We start from the raw sequence: 26,540 nt of genomic DNA, 5'->3' as shown, positions 1-26,540 counted from the left end.
GATAGAAATTATGTTATGGCAAAACCACATGCTTGAAGGAGATCTTATCACTACATGAAATGTGGGAGATGAGGCATCCTTGGGGCATTTTACATGCTCATATGGCTGGGGTCAATGCAAGTTTCTGGTTCCAGACAAACATCAGTGGCACTAACTTACTGTGCCAGTTCAGTGGCAGGAGATATGTTGATAAAGAACTAACTGTGCCAGTGCAGTGGCAGGTGATACACAGACAAAAGGTTTACTGTGCCAATGTGGTGGCAGGGTAGAGTTGATGCTTTCCTAACCTCCATTGACTCTGTTAAGTACCTTGTAGCAGCACAACGAACGTTATAACCGGAAGCAAATACCTGCACTCCAGCCATGACTGCGGCCTGCTAAACTGCCAAGTATCTTTGCCCCCTGCCCTGTCTGCCTTGGTATAAAGCAGGCAGTTTGCTGGAGGGGTGAGGAGCTGCTGCAGTGGGCTCGGCTGACGTCACGGCGCTATCCCAGCAGTCCCGGTGCAGCGCATGTATTGCGGAGCCGAGTGGACAATGTCCCTGCTGCGGTGCCAGGCTGAATGGGAAGAGTTGGATAAAGAATTCAAACAGCTGCAGGTAAACGGCAGCGTCTAGTCTGGAAGGATTGGTCCGACAAAGCGGAGGCGATTGTCTTTTGTCCGGCGACCTCGCTCCGTCGACGCTTTTTTTTTTGAAATGGGGTTAAATTGTTCTGTCAGGCAGCTGTTAGTGTTCGTGTCACATTGGGGTTGGGGCCCCCTTTGTCTCAGTCTCCTTCCTGTGGAACCAGCTTTCAGCAAGGTCGAGACTAACATGCTTTTGTCAAATAACGGTCTATATTGTGTTCTGATGTCGCCTGTGTACTGTTTGGCTATAAATCTCTTGCTTGCTCCAACCAGCCGCTGCACCATGTTGGAGAATATTGTATTGAACATTTCCTGTATTAGTTGATTAGTGCACGTTATTGTACTGCCAATTCATTTTATTTCCAGCACATAATTTCTATGCAGTATCATTATACACAAGTGGATATGTAGAATGAAAGTTAAGAGCATCATGAAGTATTTAAAATTGGCTGGTTGAGTCTGTAGTAGTTTCATTGTCAGGATATAGTGCTGTCAGTGGTTTTAAAACGGAATAAGATACTTGTTAAAAGTCTGGGTTGCAAGTTAAGCATTTACAGTTGGCTAGCAACCCTCATTGAGGTTTGACTTTAGAGTACAGTATCAAGTAATTAAGATTTAAAATCTGCTTTTGATAACCATACAAATACCAAATGTAATCTTAAAACATAGGATAAATTTGGAAATGTTATCTGAGATCGTTTTGTTTAGTAATAACAGTCTTTAGGGTGTGATTATGCAGAATTTGCTTATTAGTGAGGGTCTAAAATTGACATAGAAATTTGAAAATCAGTCCCAGAATATCCTAAATAGTGTGAATCAATCAGGTTGTATGAGAGTATTATTTGAGATTTTCGTTAAGATAAGAACATCTTTTAAAAAGGAGCAGGAGTATGCTATTCGACCCCCTCAAGCCTGCCCTGCTAACAAGATTATAGCTGATCAGCCAGGCCTCAACTCCTCTCTTGCGCCATCTCATCACAAACCTCAACTCAACATTGAACCTAAATTCCAAAAATCTATCTACCTCTTTAAATATTTTCAGTAATCTAGCCTTCACATATCAGTGCAGTTGTCATAACTCTACATTATATGTAATCACGCAAAATATATTTTGTAAAATGCATGAAGACCAATCTTGATGGCAGCGAAGGTTTATCTTTCAGCCACAGAAACCAGAAAATCCTGTGATAAGTTAACTACTCCAGGATTGGTTGCTTTTCAAGAGGAAAATCAGGCACTATTTCTCCTTTTGATTACAATCCATCTGACCTGAAGAAAAAGCATGCATTTTTAAACCAGTGCCATTCAGATATGGGAGTATACTACAGCAACAGTCAAGTCCCTCGTGAGAGGAGAGATTTAGAAAGCAAAATGATGTTCAATTGAAACAGTTCCATATGTTTACACATTAAGTTTCACATTTGTACACGAACAGAAAATTGTTTCACTTTGTTTGAATAAATAATTTACTTATAAAACAGTATGTGCTGTCAAGTTAATTACTGAGCATGTTCTGTAAAAGTCACAGACTAAATGAACTGAACCAAAGCTATTGTAAATACAGTTTAGACACCATTGCTTCCAAATTTACTCAATGGAGTAAATGTCATATGGAGGTAGCACAGGTTTTAGTTCTGTCAGATTTTCATCTGATCCTTGCTCAGTAGTTCTTGTTTTTATCAATTGAGATTCATTTGAGGACATGATTCAAAGTCCAGTGACGCTATCGTTTTATAATCAGGGACTTGTAACCTTTGATGGCAGGTGAAATGTTCATTACCACTGGATCTCTAAATAACATTAACATCTTTTATATTTTAATAAAACCTATCCCTTCCTAAATCTGGAAGTTGTCATTTTGTTTTCTGAAAATGTATTTACAAGATTTAAAACATTTATGTAAATTGATATTCAAATGTTTTGTAGGGAACATTCAGTGCAGATATTTCTTCTAGATATATTAAAGGGCTGATGTAAATTCAGAGACGCAGAGGAACACTAACAGTTACCTAGTTCCTAATAAGTAATGTTGCACCAGGGTGTTTGGATGTCAATAAAAAAAATTGTAATGCAGTGTGTCCTCAGGAGTATATCTGTCTGAATTGTCTTGGCCCAAGTTCTCGAAATGTGTGTAACAAAAATGAGAAGGTGAGTTTGGCATAGCAGCACTAACAGGATACTGTTTTTTTTTGGTGGGGGGGGCAAGAGATGTGTGGAAAATAGTCCTTGATGTTATGCATCTGATTTTATTTTTGACATGGAATGGGAGACTTTAAAAAAGCTGTCTTTTCGTCTGTCAGGTAACTGCTACATCAAATTAACTGCAGTTAAAATTGAAATGCACCAGATGTTTAATAAGACACATCACAAAGACTGTTAATTATAATTAGACTTGCTGCTATGATGTCAAAATGAAAGCAGTCTATTTTTTAAAAACTTTCTTATACCCTTTCATTGGGCGTTTGCTCATTCCTGGCAAAAACACAAGCCATGCCTTCTGTGTCAAATTGGGCATAAATTATTCTTTATTTTAAATTTGCAGGTACATACTTTAATATATTCATGCACAAGTTAACCATGGATATATAGGATTTGCTTCAATTTAACTCCAGGATCCTGAAAAATTTAAGAGAAAGGCAAGTAGTGAAGAATGCATTTATTGTTGAAAGATTTACGTCAAAATCTTCTATGTCCAAATATCCTAATTCTTGGATTTGATGTCTGTTTCCAGTTATAGAGACATTATCATAGAGACATATAGCACAGAAACAGACCCTTCAGTCCAACTCGTCCATGCCGACCAGATATCCCAACCTAATCTAATCCCACCTGCCAGTACACGGCCCATATCCCTCCAAACCCTTTCTATTCATATACCCAACCAGATGCCTTTTAAATGTTGCAATTGTGCCAGCCTCCTCCACTTCCTCTGGCAGCTCACTCCATACACGTACCCTCCCTCTGTGTGAAAATGTTGCCCCTTAGGTCTCTTTTATATCTTTCCCCTCTCACCCTAAATCTATGCCCTTTAGTTCTGGACTCCCCCACCCCAGGGAAAAGACTTTGTCTATTTATCCTATCCATGCCCCTCATGATTTTATAATCATCTATAAGGTACCCCTCAGCCTCTGACACTCCAGGGACCCCAGCCTATTCAACCTTTCCCAATAGATCAAATCCTCCAACCCTGGCAACATCCGATCATTTTATAGTCCAATAGGAAGGAGACCAGACCATGCAATATTCCAACAGTGCCCTAACCAATGTCCTGTGCTGCTGCAACATGACCTCCCAACCCCTGTACTCAATACTCTGACCAATAAAAGAAAGCATACCAAACTCCTCCTTCACTATCCTATCTATCTGCGACTCCACTTTCAAGGAGCTATGAACCTGCACTCCAAGGTCTCTTTGTTCAGCAACACTCCCTAGAACCTTACCATTAAGTGTATAAGTCCTGCTAAGGTTTGCTTTCCCAAAATGCAACACCTTACATTTATCTAAATTAAACTCCATCTGCTATTCCTCAGCCCATTGGCCCATCTGATCAAAATTCCTTTGTAATCTGAGGTAACCTTCTTCATGTTGTACACGAACAGGAAAATTGTTTCACTTTGTTTTAATAAATAGTTTACTTATAAAACAATATGTGCTGTCAAGTTAATTACTGAGAATGTTCCGTAAAAGTCACAGACCAAATGAACTGAACCATAGCTATTGTAAATGCACTTTAGACACCATTGCTTCCAAATTTCCAAATCCACTACACTTCCAACTTTGGTGTCATCTGCAAACTTACTAACTACACCTCCTTATGCTCACCTCCAAATCATTTATATAAATGACAAAAAGTAGTGGACCCAGCACCGATCCTTGTGGCACTCCACTGGTCACAGGTCTCCAGTCTGAAAAACAACCCTCCACCACCACCCTCTGTCTTCTACCTTTTGAGCCAGTTCTTATCCAAATGGCTAGTTCTCCCTATATTCTATGAGATCTAACCTTGCAAACCAGTCTCCCATGGGGAACCTTGTTGAATGCCTTACTGAAGTCCATATGGATGCCCTCATCAATCCTCTTTGTTACTTTTTTGAAAAACTCAATCAAGTTTGTGAGACATGATTTCCTACACACAAAGCCATATTGACTATCCCTAATCAGTCCTTGCCTTTCCAAATAAATGTACATCCTGTCCCTCCTGATTCCCTCCAACAACTTGCCCACTACTGACATCAGGCTCACCGATCTATAGTTCCCTGGGCTTGTCTTGCCACTTTTTAAAAATAGTGGCACCATGTTAGCCAACCTCCAGTCTTCTGGCACCTCACCTGTGACTATCAATTATACAATTATCTCAGTAAGAGACCCAGCAGTCACTTCCCTTGCTTCCATAGAATTAGAGGGTACAACTGATCAAGTTATTATGCTTTAATTTTCATTTTCCTTAAAAGGTTTTGTTCTGTTTTATGGTGATGTATAGGTCTGTTAGTGCACTGAACATGTATGAGTTTCAGGACATAAAGATTTTCTGACCAGAAGTAGAACTTTCAAGCTTCTGCACTACAATAGAAATTTTGGCCTTTTTATCGGCCGTAGCTAAAATGTGGATTCTAGAGAATGGAAAGGTAACTGTGACCATATTTAACAGCCCAGGTAAGAAAATTGAGCATAATGAAATATCTTTTTATGTAATTTACATTTTTTTAAAACAACTAGGAACATACCTTCTGTAATATTTTAAAAGTACACCAATCTATGGCAAGACATTAGATACGATGTGAATGGTTTTATGTCTTGGATCTCTGTAACGTGTTTGCATTTTAACCCAGACTCATTTAATTATCTGATCTCAAATGGGAAAAGCTGGAATTTGTTGTCCATGCTTAAGCTGACCTCAGATTAAAAGTTAAACAAATATTCAATTTGTAGAATAAAGTGGAGCTGCTTGCTTACTTAAGACTGTGTATTATTGAGGACGAGTGTCACTTTTGAGCCTGCCCAGATAAAATTAGCATGTTTCCATCCCTGTCGAACCTTTAGTGAATCAGTTGATTTTTATACAGTCTGTCTGTCTTCATGGTAATATATTTTAGGGTGAAACCTGAAGCTATCAAGTTTTGAATCTGAAAAGAACAAGTTAATTAGAAAAGACAGACAACGCATTTCAGAGAACAAAGTAACTCTGAAGAATTAAACTGCATTTATTTCAGTGCAAGGGGACTTGCAGGTAAGGCTGATTAACTCAGGACATGTTTGGGAACAAGGGATTGGGATGTCATAGCTATTACAGGAACTTGGCTGAGGATTGGGCAGGACTGGCAACTCGGTGTTCCGGGTTTCAGATGCTTTCGGGAGGCTGGAAAGGAAGGCAAAAGGCTGGGGTGGTATTTTTAATTTAAGGAAAACATTACTGCTGTAACTAGAGACAATATTTCTGAATAAGTGTACACTGAAAATTTATGGATTGAAATTAGAAATAAGAAAGGGATAATCACTTTGATGGGATTGTACTATTAACCCCCCACCCAATAGTCAGGAAAATTGTGGAGCAGATATGTAGAGAGATCTTAGAATACATGTAAGCATAATGTTGTAATGGTAGGTGATTTTAATTTTCTAAACATTGACTGAGTTACCATAGTGTTAAATGTTTGGATGATGAAGAAGAATTTGTTAACTGTATTTTTAAGAAAATTTTCTTCATCAATATATGAATCTTCCTACTAGAGAAGGAGCAAATAAGACAGGATAAGTGACTGAAGTGATAGGGAACACTTTGGTTCTAGTGATCATAATTCTATTTGCTTTAAAAGACTTGTGGAAAAGGATGAGATTACCATAGCAGTTAAAGGTTTTAGTTGGAGTAAAGCAAATTTTAATGGGATGAGCCAAGAACTTTCAGAAGTTGATTTGGAGTAGATTGTTCACAGGTAAAGAGACATCTGATGTGGGAGGCTTTCAAAAGCATGGTAACGAGAATTCAGAGTCATATATTTCTGTTAGAGTAAAAGGCAAAGCTGATATGATTAGAGAACAATGCTTGAATAAAGATTATTGAAGTTCTAGGCAAGAATTAAAAAAACTTATTAGATGTAGACAACTGGGTTCAAATGTATCTCTTGAACACTATAGAGGCACTCTTGAGAGGGAGGTCAGGAAAGAAAAGAGACCATATGAGAGAGCATTGGCAGATAAGGTTAAGGATTATCCAAAGTGATTCTACAAGCACATTAAGAGCAACTAGAGAGCGAGTAGGGCACCTTATAACATTGAAGATGGGAGAGATATTAAATTAATATTTTCAGTTTTTACTGTGGAGAAAGAAATGGAGGCTAGAGAATGCAAGGAGATAATTTTGATTTTTGGAAACTGTTCACATTACAAAAGAGGAAATGCTGGAGGTTTTAGAAAATATAAAAGTGGATAAGTTTCTGGGACCTGATGTAGAGTATACCAGGATATTTGTTGGAAGTCGGGGAAGAAAAAGCCCCTTGCATAAATACGTGTCACCTATAACTATGGGTGAAGTGTCGGTTGACTGGAGTGTCTAATGTTGTGTCTTTGTTTAAGAAGGGATGTGAACTACACCTTAGTCTGAATTTGGTAGTATGCAAATTGTTGGAGGTGATTCTGAATGATGGAATTTATATGCACTTGGAAAGGCAAGGAATGATTGAGTGTAGTCAGCATAGTTTTGTACGAGGGCAATTGTGTCTCAAACACCTGATTGAAGTTTTGTTTTGAGGAAGTAACTAAGAAAATTGAGAGCAGAAAGGTAGACATTACGAGCTCGAAAGAGAGGCTGAGCAAAATTAGGTTGTTTTCTCTGACATGGCAGAGGCTGAGGACAGACCTGATAGAAGTTTACAAAGTTATGAGAGGCGTATATCAGAATCTTTTTCCCAGGGCTGAAATGTCTAATACTAGAGGGCATGCATTTTAAAGTAAGAGTAGGAAAGTTCAAAACATTGATGTACAGAAAAATCTTGGGGTCCGAGTGATAGGTCCCTGAAAGTGGCAACACCAGTAAATAGGGTAAGATTTTTTTAGTTGTAGGTGTCTGGATTGTGCTGCCAGGGGTAGTTGTAGAGACCGCTACGATAACGTTGTTTAAAATGCTTTTCGACTGGAAGGGTATGGACCATGGGCGTGCAGAAGGGATTAGTTTAATTTGGTGTCATGTTCGGCACAACATCATGGGATGAGGGGCATTTTCTTGTGCTGTACTGTTTTGTGTTCTAGGTAGCCAGGCTGGGTTGTACAGGGTGTTGGTGAGGCCTCTTCTGGAGTACTGTGTCCAGTTCTGATCACCTTCTTATAAGAAAGATATTACTAAGCTAGTGAGGGTTCAGAGATTTAACAGAATGTTCAGGAGTGGAGATTTTTGCATGAAGAAAAGCTGAATAGACTGGGACTTTTTTCACCAGCATGTAGAAGGTTGAGAGTTAACCTTTTTTACATAGGGGTTTACAAAATCATGAGGGGTTTAAATAAGGTGAATGGCGGATGTCTTTTTCCTAGAGTGTGGGATTTCAAGACGAGGGGGCATATTTTTAAGGTGAGAGGCAAAAGATTTTAAAGACATGGGGACATTTTTTTAAACAGTGGCTTGTGTGTGGAATGAACTTACTGAGGAAGTGATGGATGCAGGTACAGTTAATTTTTAAAGCACATTTAGATAAGTACATGAATAAGAAATGTTTGGAAGTTTATGGGCTAAGCTCAGGCAGATAGGACCAGTTTAGTTTGGGATTTTGGTCAGCTTGGACTGAAGGATGTGTTTCTGAGCTGTATCTCACTCTACCAGAGTTAGAAAATTAAATTTTTGCACTGTTCTATTGTGAATTTTGAACTTGATTTTTGTTTTTGTTGCTGTCACTATTCTGCGTTCGTAACCATTTTATTTATATGCAGAAATCTTTCTAATAGCTACAAGGTGGTCCTTGTTAAGTTTGGGCTGTCTGGTAGTTTGAACAGACAATTCCTTTCAATTTGGTAGGAAACTTGTCGTCCCGGTTTTCCCCCCTCAGTCAAAGCAAAACAGTTAGTATAGTTTTACTTCCTCCATCTTTATTCTGGGCCCTGGAGGGAGATAGAATGATCACCCATGTGCACAGAGACATGAGTTTTCGGTCTTCTCTGGAATGGCAGTTTCTTAATTAATTATATAGTCATTTTACAGGGAGGAGCATCCAGATAGGGCAACATACATATTGATTGGGTGACCATTACAATCAGCGAGTGACAATAGTAAAGATTAAGTCATCTGCTGTTCTGCAATGGATGTTCTTAACCTTTAACTGGCTTCACATAATGAATACTTTTCACCTTGTTAACTGAACTTACATACTGAATTCTTCCAATATTGTTAAATGGCTCTACATAATGAATGCTTTTCCACCTTATTAATCCATTACCCTTGCCTCCTCCACCCCATTGTTATCTGCAAGTTTTATTTGATCGGAATCATGCTCAGCTGAAACTCTTGTTTCACAAAACTCAAAATTTAACTCTTTCCCTACCTGCTCATAGCCATACACATTCTCAAACTAACACTCCATTAAGGCCATTGGCCAATGAATATAGCAGAAGACCTTTTCTTTCTTTCAAAGCAGAGTAACTTTATTGTAATATTTTAGACAGCCATATTTCAAGTGTGCCTTTCTTAACAATATCAATATCAATAACAATATCTTGACTGTGAGTAACAAAAGTGAAGTGACCAACTCAGTAAACAAAAATAAACATAGATGACATGATATCACCAAAGAAAGCTAAATCGGTGTAGGGCTTGCAGTATACAGCACATGGAACTATTGCCTGCTCAAGGTATACATTGAATAGCCTACTTGGTATGTTTCTGTATTAAAAGCCAACTTATTCAGTGATCAACTCTCTTGAATGTTATTACACTAATTGCCAGATCCCTTGACAAATTGTGTTGTACAGTAAGAAGAATAATGAAATGATCTGTAGAAATGTTTACACAAATTCACTTTAATGTTAGTAAAACTTGTGCCAGAACTTTAAATTTCTAAATTAGTCAATTTGTATTGTTTGTGACATACCACATCAAAGTGACTTATCCAAAATGATTCCTTTTTCAAAGAGTGTATAATATTGCAACAAAGGACTCACAGCTATGCAATTCAGAACAATGTGTTAATTCTTCAGTATCCCATGTTGTAAATAACTCTCTTTTTTTTTCACAATGTTTTTAAGTTTTCAAAGCAAGTAATATTTGCTGTGTTCATATTTCTCTCAATTTGCACTAAAGTTGTCATTCAATACACAAGTCACTAGCTACAAATTGCTAATTGGATATGGCCAATTAATGTTTTTAATTAGTAATAGGCATTTGTTATTAGGAATGTGATATCGACTCATGTATACAGGTTTATTTTTGTGTGTACATCAACCTCTCTGTGCATTTGTTGGTAAAATAATAAAAATATTGTGCACATCCACTTTATTTTGCTATTGTGTGTAAATTATTGGTGTGTGGACTGGCTGCAAACATCTGATTTCAGTACAATGGTAAAACTGGCAACTGTTTATGGAGTGGACCTGTCGTCATGGCCAGCTTAAACAATCAGTCTGTGCTCCAGGCCAGAAGGCAAACTGAACAAAGAACTGACTTCTTCAATAAGGTCTTCATACTAATAGGAATTGCCGTAGGTGGAAAGCAGTGTTTGGAATGGCATGTCTCATGTGAGTCCACATTTTCATCAAGCACGCCTGAAGTAAACAAAACCTACAAGTTGAAATTCTTCCTAGAATTCCCACATTTGTAACACTACAAAATCTTTTTGCATTGAATGGTTGAGGTTTTTTGATTAGTTAAATTTACCTTGCATGTATTTATTCGTTTTTTTTAAACTAAAGCTAGTCCATGTGGTAACAATGTTGCCCTAGCTACACCTATGGTTAGTACATGATTTTCTGTTGGACAACAATGCTCTCAAGAAAAATATCATTCCTTTACAAAATATACTCAAATGATAGTAATTCCCTCCCTGCACTCTCAAACAAAAAAATAATTAGTTTTATGCCATTCAGATTATCATTTTTGCAGTTTGCTAAGGGATTAGTGTTTTGTAATGACTAAGACATTTCTCCAGTACTTTAGTTTGGTTAACCTCCAGGAGATAAAATCAGCGAGCATGTCACAACTCCGTCAAAAGTCAAGTCTAAACTGGACCGATGGTGGGTGTTGGTTAGCTCAGTTAGCTGGACAGCTGGTTTATGATGCTAACTGTGTGGAATACATTCCACACTGGCTGAAGTTACCATGAAGGATTCTCCTGCTCGGCCTCTCCCCTCAACGAAGTGTGGTGACCCTCTGATTTATACCACTACCAGTTGGAAAGAATGATTCCCTCTCACTATCTTCCATTAGAAAGCAGTAAAACAAAACGTGAAACTGGCATTATGCTTTACATTGAGGTCTGGTGGAGCTAGAGCAAAACCCGATATTTCAATCCAACGGATGTGAATGTTTAAATATTTGAACATCTTACTTTATCAGAGTTGCAGATTAAAGCTAACCTCTTATCTTAGTAAGGGTTCTTTTAAAACTTGTCATCATTAATACACTTATTTCACTAAAAAGGCAGTTGAGGTGACTAGGTCTTTAGGTGGGGGAGAAAAGTACCAAGATATTTTGTGCGTCTTTACATGTTTTTTTTCACATTTTTCAGCTATTTTATTAATTTTGTCCTTGAATCTTAACATAAACATGAAGTTATGGACAATGCACCAGATTTTGCTAAACAATTGTTAAGATGATGGGTTGTTAAACTCTGTTCTTTTTTGGCTTTAAATACTAAAATGTTGCAGTTATATTTTCATCATGGTGATTTTTTTTTCAAAAAACATTTTGTTTTGCCCATGAATTAATGTGTAGAGTGTATCATTTTATTTGTCTTTTCTAGGAAACACACAAAGTATATAGACAAAAACTTGATGAACTTTCGAGCCTTCAAATTATATGCAGCAACTCGATAAGTAAACAAAAAAGAAGAATAAAAGATCTTGCGTGCAATCTCCGAAGGTAAGCAAACTAATGATAACCATGTGGAGGTACTCTTGAATGCTGTTTTCTAAAGAAATTGTGATATGCATTTTATTTTAATGGAAAATCAGACTTAATTGTGAAAATAAATCAGTTGAGCAACTCGAGCTGCTTTCAAATCCTAATTTCTAAAAATTGCTGGTCAATTTATGTTGATGTGCCACTTGCTTCATAGGACATCAGCATCTCACCCTTGCCTCCCTGTTAATTTTAAGAACTTTCTGAATTTGCACATCACTTGTTGCAGCTAATTTAGTAGACAATTCAAGTCTGGCAATCAAGAGTGTAAGCACCTTTTTTTAACAATACGATCATTGTTAACACAATCATCCATCTTAACTGCAGTGTTTCACAACGTATTCATCTGGACTTTTTTTTTAAACTTTTGGACTAATCTCTTCCAATCTGCAAATATGTGGTCATAGTTTAGTAGGTTTTTGACATAGGTACTAATAAGGTCTCACTCTCTGAATCACAGCATGGTTAAATTGGCTCCTTTTTAAAATAAATATATTTTGGCTGGGGAAATTGACCCTTTTTAGATTGACTGACCGACTTTGTTGCAACCAACCACAGGAGAAGTTGAATAAAAAAGGGAGCCAATTGATCCCTTCTGATCTAGAAGCATAACCATTTGGGGGTATCCAAACCAAAATTTTCTGAAGTTGGGAACCCTTCCCTGGGGCCAGCATCTGAAAACGCAAATTAGTACCAAATCTTGAATGTTTCCAGATAGACTGAAAGTTCATTTGTCTTTAATTGAAAAGATCAGTATTTGACATTGTTGCTCGAGTGCTTAACTATGGGGAATAGAAATTTGTTTTTTCCATTTTGGGTAATGGAAGTATACCTCTTTCCAAGCACCACTTCCCCTTGGCTGCCATGACCTACATCGCAGCCAAAGCCTGGAAGAGAATTGGCAGAGATCTTCTGGACATCACAAGGGTGGGAGCAGACTCTGGGAGCTGCAATTGGGGTGGCATTCTGTACTGCTCGCCACTTATTGTAGCTCCAGGGTTTTGCAGACTTCATTGAGCAAGTTGGAGAGCCTGAGAATTGGACAAATGTGAAATTGGGCAAGCAGTAGAGTGTACCATAGTGATGTTTGGCAGGCAGGATTCCAGGGAGGGGGCAGGTGCAGTGGTGTTCAATTCTCCTCTCTGGACTACTTGAAAACATCTTTACAATTTGGTTGGGGACCAGTAACTTTTGTAGAAAGTTTCAGTGCCTGTGGGGTACCAGGATAGTTTGTTCCTGTAAATCTATTGGAAAGGCCAGGCTATTGAGTAGGTGGGGGCTGCAGGAAGAAGGATGAGACTTGGGAAGATAACTTGTGGTCAGAGTTGAGGGGGTGGCTGTAAGAGAAATGTGTGTGTGGAGGGGAGGGGCTGATTCACTGCATGTGTGTTTTGGAAGAAGGATTTGACTGAGCCTCTATCGCCAGAGAAAATGAAAAGCTTGGTTGAAACATATGAGTACATAAATTGCATTTTAACAGAACTTTAAAGGCAGATGTTCATATGTGTTATATGTTGATCTTTTAATATGCAAAATTTTACTATGTAAATGCTATTATGCTTTATTGTTCCGACTTGGCTACTGTCTGAGGTAAATTTAATTTCCGAGCCTTTTAAAAGTATGTGTTTGTGTAAGCTTCATAGTTTTTTTTTCTGAGGTTTCACACACTAGATGCAATTCGCAAACACCAAATTCTGACCCTCTTTGCAGGTGTGTGAAGTTGAGTCAGAGGTCCGGAACAAAGAAGACACATCCCCTTTTATATAGGTCAGTTGGTCATGCTCACAGATACTCTGGCCACTTTCCCCCATAGTCACATGCCACTCAAGACAACCCCTGACGCCCCCCCCTCACAGTCACATGTTACCCCAGGTACAGTGGTAGGATGAGATCCTCCTCAGAGATAATGTAAGTGCCCGAATCCTGGGGAATCATTATGCAGACTACTTCCAGACTCCGTGATTCCTTAAGACAATGTAGGTGTGATATACCTAGCTTTGAGGGATGGCTTTTGAAAGCATTTCTGAATGGAAGAGATTGAATGATAGTTTAATTTGATAATAGTACGGGAAGTAGCAGCAAATGACTGGAGTGGAGGTCATTTGCATGACTGTTGCCCTACCCACTTCCAGAATGTTCATGCAGTGCAGTTTAACCCTTTAATATTACATTAATGCCCAGAGAGTTATTCCCATTTAATCTTTTAACGTTACACATTTCTGACAAGGCTATCATTTATTACCCATTCTTAATTTCCCCATGGTAGGGGAGTCATTTAACTAGAGAGCAGAGGTTTAAAGTGAGAGGTGAAAGATTTTAAAAGGGGCCTAAGGGGCAACCTTTTCCAAAAGGTGGTGTGTATGGAATGAGCTACCAGAGGAAGTGGTGGAGGCTTGTACATTTACAGCATTTGAAAGGCATCTGGATGGGTATATGAATAGGAAGGATTTAGAGGAGTATGGGCCAAATGCTGGCAAATGGGACTAGATAAATCTATGACTAGATATCTGGATATCATGGATGAGTTGAACCAAAGGGTCTGTTTCCATGCAGTAAATCTCGATGACTCTATAATTGTCCTTAACAAGGCAGATGCAGGGTGAGTTCCATATAAAGTGCACTGAATGTGAACATCCTGAGGCTATATTAATCATATTACAAAGCATTGGCTCAACTGTTGTAATGGGAGGTAAACAAAAGAAAAACTAACCCTTTTGCATCTAATAATTTCACCTATTTGAAGTGTTTTAAAAGCATTTACGTTTCACCACTGAACATAAAGTGCTATAGTTACATGGTTCCTTGTCACACAAACTTTCAGATTTTTTTTTGTCAGAAGCCACTCTTATTCCTGTATGTAGCTGGAAACCATATACCATTGTAATAACTTACTTATGTTTCTTTATCAGGATGTCTATCTAACATGTACAACATATTAAACATTGCTTTTCACATAGGTATAAACATTCTGCTAATGTAGAAGAAGCTGAAGTTATACAGAAATTTAATAATGATATCAAAGAGCGACGCAATGTTTTCTTTGAAATGGAAGCGTTCTTGCCCAAGAAGAATGGGTATGTTTTGTTTTTGCACTTTATTTAAAAATTCTCTAAAAGTAAAGTTGTTAGAGGCAACATTGACAGTATGGACTTGCATCTATTTTTTTCACGAAGCGGGCAAGGGTCAACAGTACTTTTTTTTATGGGAGAGAGGTTTCACACAGCAACCTGCGTTTTATATTTATCATTTGACATTTTGTCTTGTCAGGTGAAAGATTTGTGTTTGGCAATGTAGCATGTTCCTTTTAATGAGGACAGAGTCAGCAGCTATGTTCTGAATTGAAATACAGAACAAAACTCATCATGCCCAATTATAAATCTCAAATCTGGGGGAAATTCAAGATGGCGACAGTCTGCTGTATTGGGCTTTGTGCCATACCCCAGGCAAGGTGGACTTCTTACCCCCCAATTAATCACCCCTGAGGAATGTTTGCAGCATAAAGTAGCTAGAGCACCCAGACCCCTTTAAGTTAGGATTTGGAAGCTCTGGAGCTGATGTGAAGACATCTAAGGGAAAGGGATCTAGGGGAGTGCAGCAAGCAGGGTACTCCCCTGCCATGTCAGGCATACACGTAGCCATTACCTCTCTTAACATGGCAGCCCCCTTGAGTTTAGTGGAGCAACAGAATTTACTAACTGAGTTTGCAAAACTCGGTGGAAAAAGTTGAGGGAGCACAGGAACCAATTTACTGCCATGCTGACCAAGCATGAGCCAGAGAACCGAGCCTTGGATCAGCAGACTGAGACAGTGGAGCAGAGGACCACGGCCTCTGAGACCACAACGGAGAGCCCTGAGGGGCACGTCCAAACCTTGGAAGGCCAGGTTCAGGCCCTGCAGGAACAAGTAAACGACCTCAAATCCAGATTGGCGAAAAAATCTGCAGAATTTGGGTCACCTGACCGTGAAGGTGAAAACGTCGCTGATTTCCTCGAGGGGTGGCTTCTGGAGTTGCTGGGCCAGGAGATTGGGTCAGGACAGGTGAGTGGGGTGCAGGCCTACCAGATCACAATGTGCAGATCCGGGCCAGCCCAGCACCCCGACCTGATCCCAGTGTGACTCCAGCATTAAATAATAGAAACAGACTGGGAAGAGATCCACAGGCTATGGCTTTGGGCCATAGTTAAGAAAAGGAAGACTTTTTGTAAAGAAAAGATTGAGAGATTTTTAAACATTTTGGGGTGCTATGTTTCAATTATGAGGGAACTGTCTACAATTTTGACGGGGAAAAGTAAAAGAATTTTTGAACTCTATAAAATGATAGACTTTGGTCGAGGAGGAAAAGAGGCATATGGACAATGACATAATAACTTTTTGTATCTTCTGTCTCCTTGTTCTTCTCCCTTTTGGGTCTCTGGCTTTACAGGTTTGGCATTGCTTTAGGGTAAAATCCTGTATGTTTTATTATATCTGGTGTTTGGAGGTTACTTTATTGCTCTGTTTTGTTGGGTGAGGGTTGGTTACTCCTTTTTTGATGTAAAGATTTAGATTACATTACAGTGTGGAAACAGGCCCTTCGGCCGAACAAGTCCACACCGACCCGCCGAAGCGTAACCCACCCATACCCCTACATTTACCCCTTACCTAACACTACGGGCAATTTAGCATGGCCAATTCACCTGTCCTTATGTGTGGGGTTAAGATGAGATGGGGGAGATTCTAGATTAGAGTGGTGCTGGAAAAGCACAGCAGTTCAGGCAGCATCCGAGGAGCAGGAAAATCGACGTTTCAGGCAAAAGCCCCTCATCAGGAATAGAGCTCTTTCCTGATGAAGGGCTTTTGCCCAAAACGTCGATTTTTCTGCTCCTCGGATGCTGCCTGAACTGCTGTGCTTTTCCAGCATCACTCTAATCTAGACTCTGGTCTCCAGCATCTGCAGTCCTTGTTTTTACCTAATGAGGAGGGGTAGGAATGGGCGTCTCTTGTTAACTTGTAGGAGTGTAAATGGTTTCTTTTCCTTGCTTGGTTTTCGGGTGTGGCCTTAACTGGAAGGTATTACGATGTTTGGGAGTGAATGCCCCCTATGGGCCAGGTGAGGGGAATCTCTGGGAATTGTGCTTTTTGTGTTTATTTGTTTAAGTTAGGAGTAGAGGTTAGTTTTTTTTTTAGTTTTAGTAATTTTGATAGTGTTGGCAGGAATAGTCTTTAGATTTGATTAAAATCTTTTTTTTCTCTCTCCACTTGTCACACACCGAATGGGCTTCTTCCTCTTGGGGGAACCACAGACTATAGTGGGTGGTCATGGCTAGCGATCTATTCGGGTGGTGCACTTGAAATATAAAGGGGAGCCATTCCCCCGTTAAAAGGAAAAAGGTGCTCCCAAATCTTAGGGTTGTTTGTCGCACTGTTGCAAGAGACACATTTGACTGATAGGAAACATCTGAAGTTACAGCGGGGGGGATATGATAGGGTATTCTTTCCTTCTTTTAACTCCAAAAGCAGAGGAATAGCCATACTGGTATGAAAGAACCTCCCATTTCAAGTGACAGATCAAAGTAAGGATGAGTATGGACAGTTCGTCACTCTCAACACGCTGACACAAATGTATGGCATCCTGAACCCCGGTGCATTACTGTACCCCGGCGCACCCTCTCAAATTTTTAGTTGATGCAGTTTCTTAAATTAATGGCTCTTAGGGTGCGCTGTACGATTTATAGGAGGGGACTTTAATTGCCTGATGAACCTCTGGAGTAGACAGAATGCCAAGAGGACTGTTGGTTACACCTCTGCAGTCTACATAGTTAACAGACTTGTGTGAGGAGTTGGAGCTAGTGGATGTGTAGAAGTACCTCAATCCAAATGGAAGGGACTTTATCTTTTACTCCAGCCCGCACAACTGCTGCACAAGAATTGATATGTTCTTTGTTATGTCAGTTTGTATGGACTTGGTGTTAGCCTGCAGAATTGGGAGCATAACTATTTCAGACCATGCAGCAGCATATTTAGATGTTAAGACCAAAGATAGTGGAATAGGCATGCAGCAATGGCTCATGGATCTGTTTCTCTTAAAGGATGACAACTTTGTACAGTATATTGCAAGGGCATTCAGGGCTCTTTTGGATATCAGAGTACAGCCAGCAAGCCACCGGTGGTTTGGGAGACCACCAAAGCATTCTTAAGGGATATGATTATTTCATACTCAACAACAAAAAGAAGATGGGAAAGCAGCGGCGGATGCTCCAGGCCTGGCTGAAAGTAGCTGAAGCAGCATGTTTTACCAGACCTTCCGTGGTCAAATTGCAACGAGTCACTGCTCTCTGGACTCAATGCTCACACAAGGTGAAGAGAGGGGTCTTCTTTTGTAAAGCAAAGGCTGTTTAAGTATCGAGATAAGCCAGATAGATACCTGGCTAGGAAGAAAAGTCCTCCAGTCCATTGTGTCTATCAGGGAGAGTACTGGTAATGTTTCTTGTAAATTGAGGAAGATCAATGCAGGATTCAGAGTTCTATGCAGAGTTATACCAATTGGAGGTCTGTGGGAATGGAGATGTGAGAATGGAATCCTTCTTTGAAAACTTGGACCTCCTGAGTATAAGCGCAGATCAGGCCTCCCGATTAAATTCACCTCTGATAGTGCAGGAGGCAATAAGGCAGCTCCAAGGTGTAATGCACCTGGCCCATCCTGATTCCCGACTGAATTTTAAAAGGAGTTTGTGCACGTGTTAACTGAACCACTGCTGGGGATGTATACTCATTCATTATAGGCCTTTACCCTCCCTTAGGGAGGCTAATATCTCCCTCACCTTAAAGAAAGGGAAAGACCCCAAGGATTGTGCATCATATAGACCCATCTCATAGTTTAATGTGGATTTTAAAACTCTATCAAAGGTGTTCTGAGACTGGAGAATGTGTTCTCCATTATTATAAAAGAGGACCAGATGAATTTTGTCAAGGGCTGCAGTTCCTCCAATAATATCAAGCAGGTGTTGAATACAGTGCACATATGTTAGCAGAGAATGATTCCAGGTTTGGTGGTCTCCCTGGATGCAGAAAAGGCCTTTGACTGGGTGGAATGGTCATATCTCTTTGCTGTTCTAGATCATTTTGGTCCAGGAAGGGCTTTCGCCAGGTGGCTGGCGGTGTTATATAAAATTCCCAAGGCAGCAGTTGTACTCTGTCACCGCTACTGTTTACCTTGGTACTTGAACCACTGGCTATCCGAAAAGACCCTGAAATAACAGCACCAAAGGTGGGTGTTGGGGAACACAAAATCACTATGCAGACGATGTCCTTTGGTTTTGGCTAATCCCGAAAAGTCCATACCCCAGCTCATACAAAAGATTAAATTATTCGGTAGCTTTTTAGGCTACAAGAGAAATTTGACAAAATCGGAAGTCATGTCCGTGGGTATTGAAACTGGAGGATGGAATGGAGTTTCCTTTTTGAATGGTCACAGGTTTTCTGTATCTGAGGAATTTTTATTACCCCTCGCTTCTGGCAACTGTACGGAGCGAACTTTGTGCACCTGTTAGAGAGGATAAAGCAGGACTTGCAGCAAGGGAGGGACTACCCACATTGTGGCTAGGCCGCATAGCCTTGATTAAAATGAACGTTCTTCCTCGGTTATAATCCTATAACGATGTTCCTGCTGTTATTACCCAACAGGTGCTGCGGAGGTTTGCGAGATGGCTTGGATCATTTACTTAGTGCCATAGGCACCGTTTAATTAAACTTCCACAAAATATGGGGGTGTGGACTTCTCCGATTTGAGGAGATATCAAATAGGCATCCTGTTGTCATATGTAGGCAAATGGATGCAAAATGACTCTTAAGTCGATTATGGCTTGATGTGGAGACCTCGCAGGTGAAATGTTCACTCATAAACTTGCTGCTCATGGATAAGATGAGGTCGGTAGTTGAGCATTGTGAAAGTACGATTATCACAAATACGGTACAAGCATGGAGGATAATGTGGCAGAATGAGGTGCTTAAGAGTTCGCCGTTCACCCTGTTAGTAGGAGCCCCAGGATTTAGACCGGGGTCAGTGGATATCTGAGGTCAATGTGGGTTTTAAGAAGTTAGACTTCTTGAAGTTAGAGAGGCGTAGAGGTTTTTAAGGACATATTCTACATTGTACACCTGGAGAGCTGCTGTGTCTGTCATTTCTGGAAATGTCAGTGCAGAAAAGGGCAGTATCAGAGAAACAGGAAGGAGCAGTTGGGTTGGAGGTGAGTATAGAAATAGGGTGGGACAGGGCAACAGAAATATTTTTAATCAACTTGCGCAGACCTGTTGTGACACATCTCACTTGCAGTTGGGTCTTGAATCCAGCCCTTCTGGCCCAGAGGCAGGGACACATAAGAGCCCTAAGGTGACCAATGCATTCATTAGACTTTTTGGCGAATGAAAGCTAATATGAGCTTTAATGCTGAACATGTTGCACATGGTAAAATATGTTGGGCAATGAGAAATTTGAATACTACTTTTTGTGAATACCAACCACAAATTGCTGTTTTTGATAATTAGCATTTAGCCAGTGCTGAAGTACTGAATTGCCTCATTTCTGTTGAAACAATTACTTGCGAGGGGAGTAGAGGTTTTATTTATGTTTGTATGTATGTGGAAGTTGATGCAGCTAAGAAAGAGAATAGGATCAAGGGATTGTAGTACAAAGGAGGGAAGCGAATCTGTTGATTGGAGATGCACTGCTGCATTTGTAGTTAAAAAAATCACACAACACCAGGTTACAGTCCAACAGGTTTATTTAGAACCTGGTGGTTTGATATTTTTTAAACTTTGTCCACCCCAGTCCAACACTGGCACCTTCACATCGTGGCATTTATGTACAAGAAAAGTATAGCATTGAGGAAGTTGGTGGGGTGTGGTAATGTGACTGAACTAACAATCCAAAACCCTATCCTCCTGTTTTTGGGAAATGGTTTTAAATTGCACTTTGGCAGATGGCGAAATATGAATTACTGTATATACTCGAGTAATAGTCCATCTCGTGTAAAAGTCAGCCTACTATTTTTGGCCAAAAATTGGAATTTTCTATATCTTGTGTAAAAAGTCGACCCTAGTTCTTCAGTTAACAGATCAACAACATTTTATGCGTCAGTGTGCTGGTCATTACACTCCGGTCCAGGTTTCCAATCTGCCGGTCCTCCTGCTCTGCACTGGGTCTTCCGGTCCATCAGCTAATGCACTTTGCTCTGGGTTTTCAGAATTGCCATAATTCATTGTTTTTCTTTATTTGTTTACAGATCAGTTAGGCTTCTGCTAATGATGGTATGAATTTTGACGGGCATGAGGTTTAGCCACTCACTATTAGTATCCATGTAATAGTCGATCCCATAAATTTAACCTTTTTAAAAAGTAGTCAAAAATTCAACTAATACTCAAGTATATATGGTAGATAAAATGTGGAATAAAGAGCTGATTTAACTAACTTTTTTGTCATTATTGAACAAGATAGGTTTTTAAATGTCCCTTAGAGAAGAAAATCTGCCATTCTTACTCACCGAAAATCTGCTGACACGTCACTTCAGACTCTCAGCAATGCAGTTAATTCTTAACTGCCTTCATAGGATTTGTTATCTATCTGTAACTGCTGACCAGCAATCCCCAGATCCTGTGAATGAATAACAGTAATTTAAAAAAAAAACTGGAATCTAGACTGGCCACAGTTGCCAGTAAACAATGGCAGATGCTTTGGCGGAAATCCGCACGACTAACCTATCAAAAAGAATGTCTGAAGTTCACAGTTGCAGCAAATATAATTCATGACTTTGGCTTGAGCCATTTCAGCCTAATTTAAGAAGGATGGATGCTGTACTGGAGAGGTTTAGAGTAGGATATTGTTGAAGATATGGACACAGAGTTGAGAGGCACCTTTGAAGGACCTTGATTCGAGTGGTAATACTCCCATCAGGATGCCTTGGGCTCCAGCGCCATTCTGAAGAACTTAGACTGATATAAATGTAGTATAGATGGACTGTGATGAGACTTTAAACCCACGTTCTGATTGCCCTTGAATGAACGTAGAAAATCCCATGACAATTGAGAAGAACCACGTACCAGTAGTTCAAGAAATAGCCTGGCTAAAATTTTAACTTTCAATCAATTACATTAAAGTAGATTATTTGGTCATTAATCTTAATGTTGTGTGTCTTGGTGTTAGTTATTGCATTTACCTTCAATATTATAAAACACATATGGTTCATAAAACACTATGGGATGTCCAGAGGGTTTGAAAGGCTTGATATAAATGCAAATTTTTGTTTTCTTTTTATAATATGGAAATGAGGATAGAAAACCGGCTGATAATTGGAGAGGCTTTCGATTAGTTTCTTTTGAGGGGACCGAATTATAAAGGGGTAACAAAAAATGGGAACGTAATTCTTTATTTTCCTTTTATTATCTAGCATGGGGAACAAATAGGATTGAATGGAAAGGAATGGAGGGTGATGGGAGGCAATTTGTCAAATATATAAATTCTGGCACAGGAATACTGTCTAGGTTAGTGGTGCCTAATTGTTTTCCGTATCTAGGTACACTTTGATATGAGAGACAATTTCACAGCACACCCAACTTTTCAGCCGAATTGATTGCTCATAAACGTGGCACTTACTCTGCCATAGTGGGAATGGAGGCACTGGATATGGTTAGTGATGCTCCCATGTAGCCTCATCACTACGTGTCCACCTAGCAGCAGTTGCTTGTTTCCCAGTCCCACAGACTAAGCCCGGTCTTCAGTGGTAGCAGTTATCCCCACACCATGCAGTGCTCGGTGAGGCAGAGAACTGAAACCCTCGCCCCAAACTCTGCTCCAACAAAGAGCCAACTCTCAAACTGTAGCTCCCGCACAGTGTTTTCAAGCTCTGTTCAGACACAGCCCTGACAACCTGCAGTAGCAATGGTGCACAATCTAACTGGCTCAGCCCAGCAATGCCCAAATGTGATCGACTCACCGTCCAGTGCACTGAGTGATGGCTCTGTTCACCAGACACTTTGAGCTATTCTTCCCACCCCATGAGAGAGATGCCTTCAATGATAGACAATGAATGTCTAGGGAAGATGAGAAAGCACAGACCGAGTCTCAATTCTCCAGTAGACCAGTGCTGCTTCCCAAAAAAAGTTTTGTGGCAAATGGCTCACCTTCTCTCAACACACTGATTGAAGACAACTGCTCTAGATATTGTTTCAGTGGTATGGACATGCCTGTAGGGAAAACTAGGACTGAGTCCTTTTCTGTTACAAACCAATATTCATGTATGCACATTGCCACACTCATTTCCACTACAATTGCTAAATAGTTGTTGCAGATAGTCCTACAGCATGGGAACACACCCTTCAGTCCAACTAGTTCATGCCGAACATAATCCCAAACTAAACTTGTCCCACCTGCCTACTCTTAAACCATATCCTGCCAAGCCTGCCCTATTCATGTACCTATCCAAACGCCTTTTAAAAGTTGTGATTGTACCCACATCCAGTACTTCCTCAGGAAGTTCATTCCACACTCTAACCACCCTCTGTGTTTTTAAAAAATGACTTGCCTCTCGTCTTCTAAAAACTCTTTTAAAAATGTGCCCCCTAGTCTTGAAATTCCCCATTTTTCGAAAAAGACAACTACCACTAACTATCTATACATCTCATTATTTAATTAACTTATTAGGTCACCTCTCAACTCCCTATGCTCCAGTGAAAAATGTCTCAGCCTTTCTTTGTAACTCAAACTTCCATAACTGGCAACATCCTGGTAAATCTCTTCTGAACCCTCTCCAGCTTGATAATATCCTTCCTAATAACTAGGCAACCAGAACTGGACACAGTATTCCAGAAGAGTTCTCACAATGTTCTGTGCAAGCTCAACATGACTTCCCAACTCCTATACTCAAAAGGACTGAGCAAAGAAGGCAAGTGTGCCAAATGCCTTTTTATCCATCCTGTCGCTGTGTGATGCAAGCTAAAAAGGATTATGTACCTGCACCCCAGGTGTCTCTGTTCTACATTGCCCAAGACCCTACCATTAATTGTATAAGTCTTACCCCTTGTTTGTTGTACCAAAATGCAATACCTCGCATTTATTCAGATTGAACTCCATCTGCTATATTTCAGCCCATTGACCCATTTGATCAAAAGAGATCCGGGTTCAATTCCTGCCTCAGGCGACTCTCTGTGTGGAGTTTGCACATTCTCCCCGTGTCTGCGTGGGTTTCCTCCGGGTGCTCTGGTTTCCTCCCACATTCCAAAGATGTGCAGGTCAGGTGAATTGGCCGTGCTAAATTGCCCGTAGTGTTCGGTAAGGGGTAAATGTAGGGGTATGGGTGGGTTGCGCTTCGGCGGGGTGGTGTGGACTTGTTGGGCCGAAGGGCCTGTTTCCACACCGTAAGTAATCTAATCTATTCTATTCTAATCTAATCTAATCTAATCCCCTTGTAAACTTAGAAAACCTTCTTCACTATCCACTATGCTACCAATTTTGGTGTCATCCACAAACTTACTAACATACTGTTATATTCTCATCAAAATCATTAATATAAATGACAAACAAAACAGGACCCAGAACTGATCCCTGTGGAACAGCACTGGTGACAGGCCTCCATCTGAAAAGCAACTCTCCACCATTACTCTCTGTCTCCTGCTGTTAAGTCACTTTTTTTATCTCCAGTTGGCGAGCTGACACTGAATCCATGTGACCTAACTTTCCTAATTAGCCTACCATGCAGAACCTTGTTGAACGCTTTGCTAAGTTCCAAGTAAACAAGATCTACTGTTCTGTCCTTGTCAATCTTTTCGGTAATTTCCTCAAAAATCTCAATCAAGTTTGTGAGACATGATTTTCCTCACTCAAAATCATGCTGACTATCCCCAGTAAATCTTTGCTTCTCTAAATGTCCATAAATCTGATATTTTGTAATCACCTCCAACAAGTTACCCACAACTGAAGTCAGACTCGTATGTCTATAGTTCGCCAGTTTCTCCTTACAACCTGACTTAAACAAAAGTAGAATGTTAGCCACCCTCCAGTCATTACGCACCTCACCAATCATTTTAAATGATGCAAATATTTCTGCAAGGTTCCAACAATTTCCTCCTTTACTTCCCACAATGTTCAGGGGATACTTTAGATCAAGTCCTGGAGATTTATCCACCTTAGCAAGTTTTGAGAAGATTTGTAGCTCAGGTCGAGGTTCTGATTGTAGGTTTGCTCGCTGAGCTGGAAAGTTCATTTTCAGATGTTTCATCACCATACTAGGTAATATCATCAGTGAGCCTCAAGATGAAGCACTGGTGCTTTGACCCACTTTCTGTTTATGTTTATGTTTCCTTGGGTTGGTGATGTCATTTCCTGTTCTTTTCTCAGGGGGTGGTAAATGGGATCCAAATCAATCAACAAACACATTAACTTGGATCCCACTTACCAGCACCTGAGAAAAAGAACAGGAAACAACATCACCATAGGAAATGATGACACCAACCTAAAGAAACCTAAACACATAAATAAAAAGTGGGCCATACCACCAGTACTTCATCTAGAGGCTCACTGATGTTACCTGTTATGTTGACAAAACGTCTGAAACCGAACCTTCCAGCTCAGCAAGCAAACCTACATCCATTTATCCACCTTTTTATATTCTCTAAGACTTCCTGAACTTCCTCTTCTGTAATGTGAACTATTTTTAAAACATCAAAGTTTATTTCTCTGCATTCTCTAGACAAATTTCTTTCTTTCTCCACATTAAAAACTGATGCAAAATATTAATTTAGTATCTCTCCCATCTTCTTGGGTTCAACACAAAGACAATCTCCTTCATCTTTTAAGAAGTCCTTTTCTTTCACTCTCTCTCTTAATGTATTTGTAGAATCTCTTTGGATTATCCTAAAATTTATCTGCCAATGCTATCTCATATCCCATCTTTGCCTTCTTGATTTCTGTCTTAAGAATGCCCCTACACTCTCTATATTGATTTAAGAGTTTCAATTGAACCAAGTTGTCTGTATCTAAAAAAGATTCTCTTCTTGACTACACCTTCAATATCTTTATTCATCCAATGTTCCTTAATGTTCCTATGCTTACCCTCAGCCCCTAGCAGGAACATAATGCCTCTGAACTGTCGTCATCACACTCTTGAAGGCCCCCACTTGTCAGATGTCCTTCTTATCTATGAACCGTCTATTCCAATCAACTTTTTGAAAGTGCTTGACTTGTACCAAATTTGCCTTACTCTAATAAAAACTTATAACTTTTTATGGCAGGCTTATCCTTTTTCCATAGCCATTTTAAAGTTAATAGGATTGTGATCACTAGACCCAAAGTGTTCCTCCACTGTTATTTCATTTGCCTGCCCTGCCTTTTTGTCCAAAAGAATTTCTAGTTTTGCTCCTACTAGAGAAGGAGCCTTCATATATTGATAAAGAAAATTTTCTTGAACACATTTGTCAAATTCTTCACCATCCAAACATTTAACACTAAGGTAGCCTCAGTCAATATTTAGAAAATGTAAAATGTTCTATTTTTTCCACGTTACGATGCTTGTATATATCTCCGATCTCCCTGCGTATTTGTTCCTCAATTTTGCTCTTACTATCGGGGGACCTTATTGTATGAGCTCATCATAGTGATCTTTCTTATCTCTAATTTATACACATATGTTTTCACTGGATAATTTTTCAGAAATATCTTCTCTAATTACTGCAATAATATATTCCTTAACTAAACCCCTGCCCTACCCCATCTCCTTTCCTATCCTTCATATAGAATCTAAAACCCAGAACACTGAGCTGCCAGTCTTGGCCATCTGTCAGCCAAGTTTTTGT

General features: G+C 39.8%; 1 protein-coding gene across 3 annotated transcripts in view; it reads left to right on the top strand.

Moving 5' to 3' along the window:
• Nucleotides 1–469: 469 nt before the first annotated feature.
• Nucleotides 470–26,540, top strand: part of LOC140487976 (transmembrane protein 120B-like) — a 64,612-nt gene continuing 38,541 nt past the window's right edge. For 2 of the 3 annotated variants that reach the window (XM_072587457.1, XM_072587456.1), the window contains exons 1-3: nt 470–599; nt 11,563–11,681; nt 14,678–14,794. In XM_072587457.1, coding sequence (XP_072443558.1) covers nt 513–599; nt 11,563–11,681; nt 14,678–14,794 — 323 coding nt within the window. In that variant the 5' untranslated portion in view covers nt 470–512. Of the gene's footprint in view, nt 600–3,170; nt 3,265–11,562; nt 11,682–14,677; nt 14,795–26,540 lie in introns of all 3 variants that reach the window. The other variant, XM_072587458.1, reaches the window with a different exon arrangement.

Source organism: Chiloscyllium punctatum, chromosome 17, assembly GCF_047496795.1.
Source record: "Chiloscyllium punctatum isolate Juve2018m chromosome 17, sChiPun1.3, whole genome shotgun sequence".
Lineage (NCBI taxonomy): Eukaryota > Metazoa > Chordata > Chondrichthyes > Orectolobiformes > Hemiscylliidae > Chiloscyllium > Chiloscyllium punctatum.
This window is presented reverse-complemented; position numbering and strand designations above follow the sequence as displayed.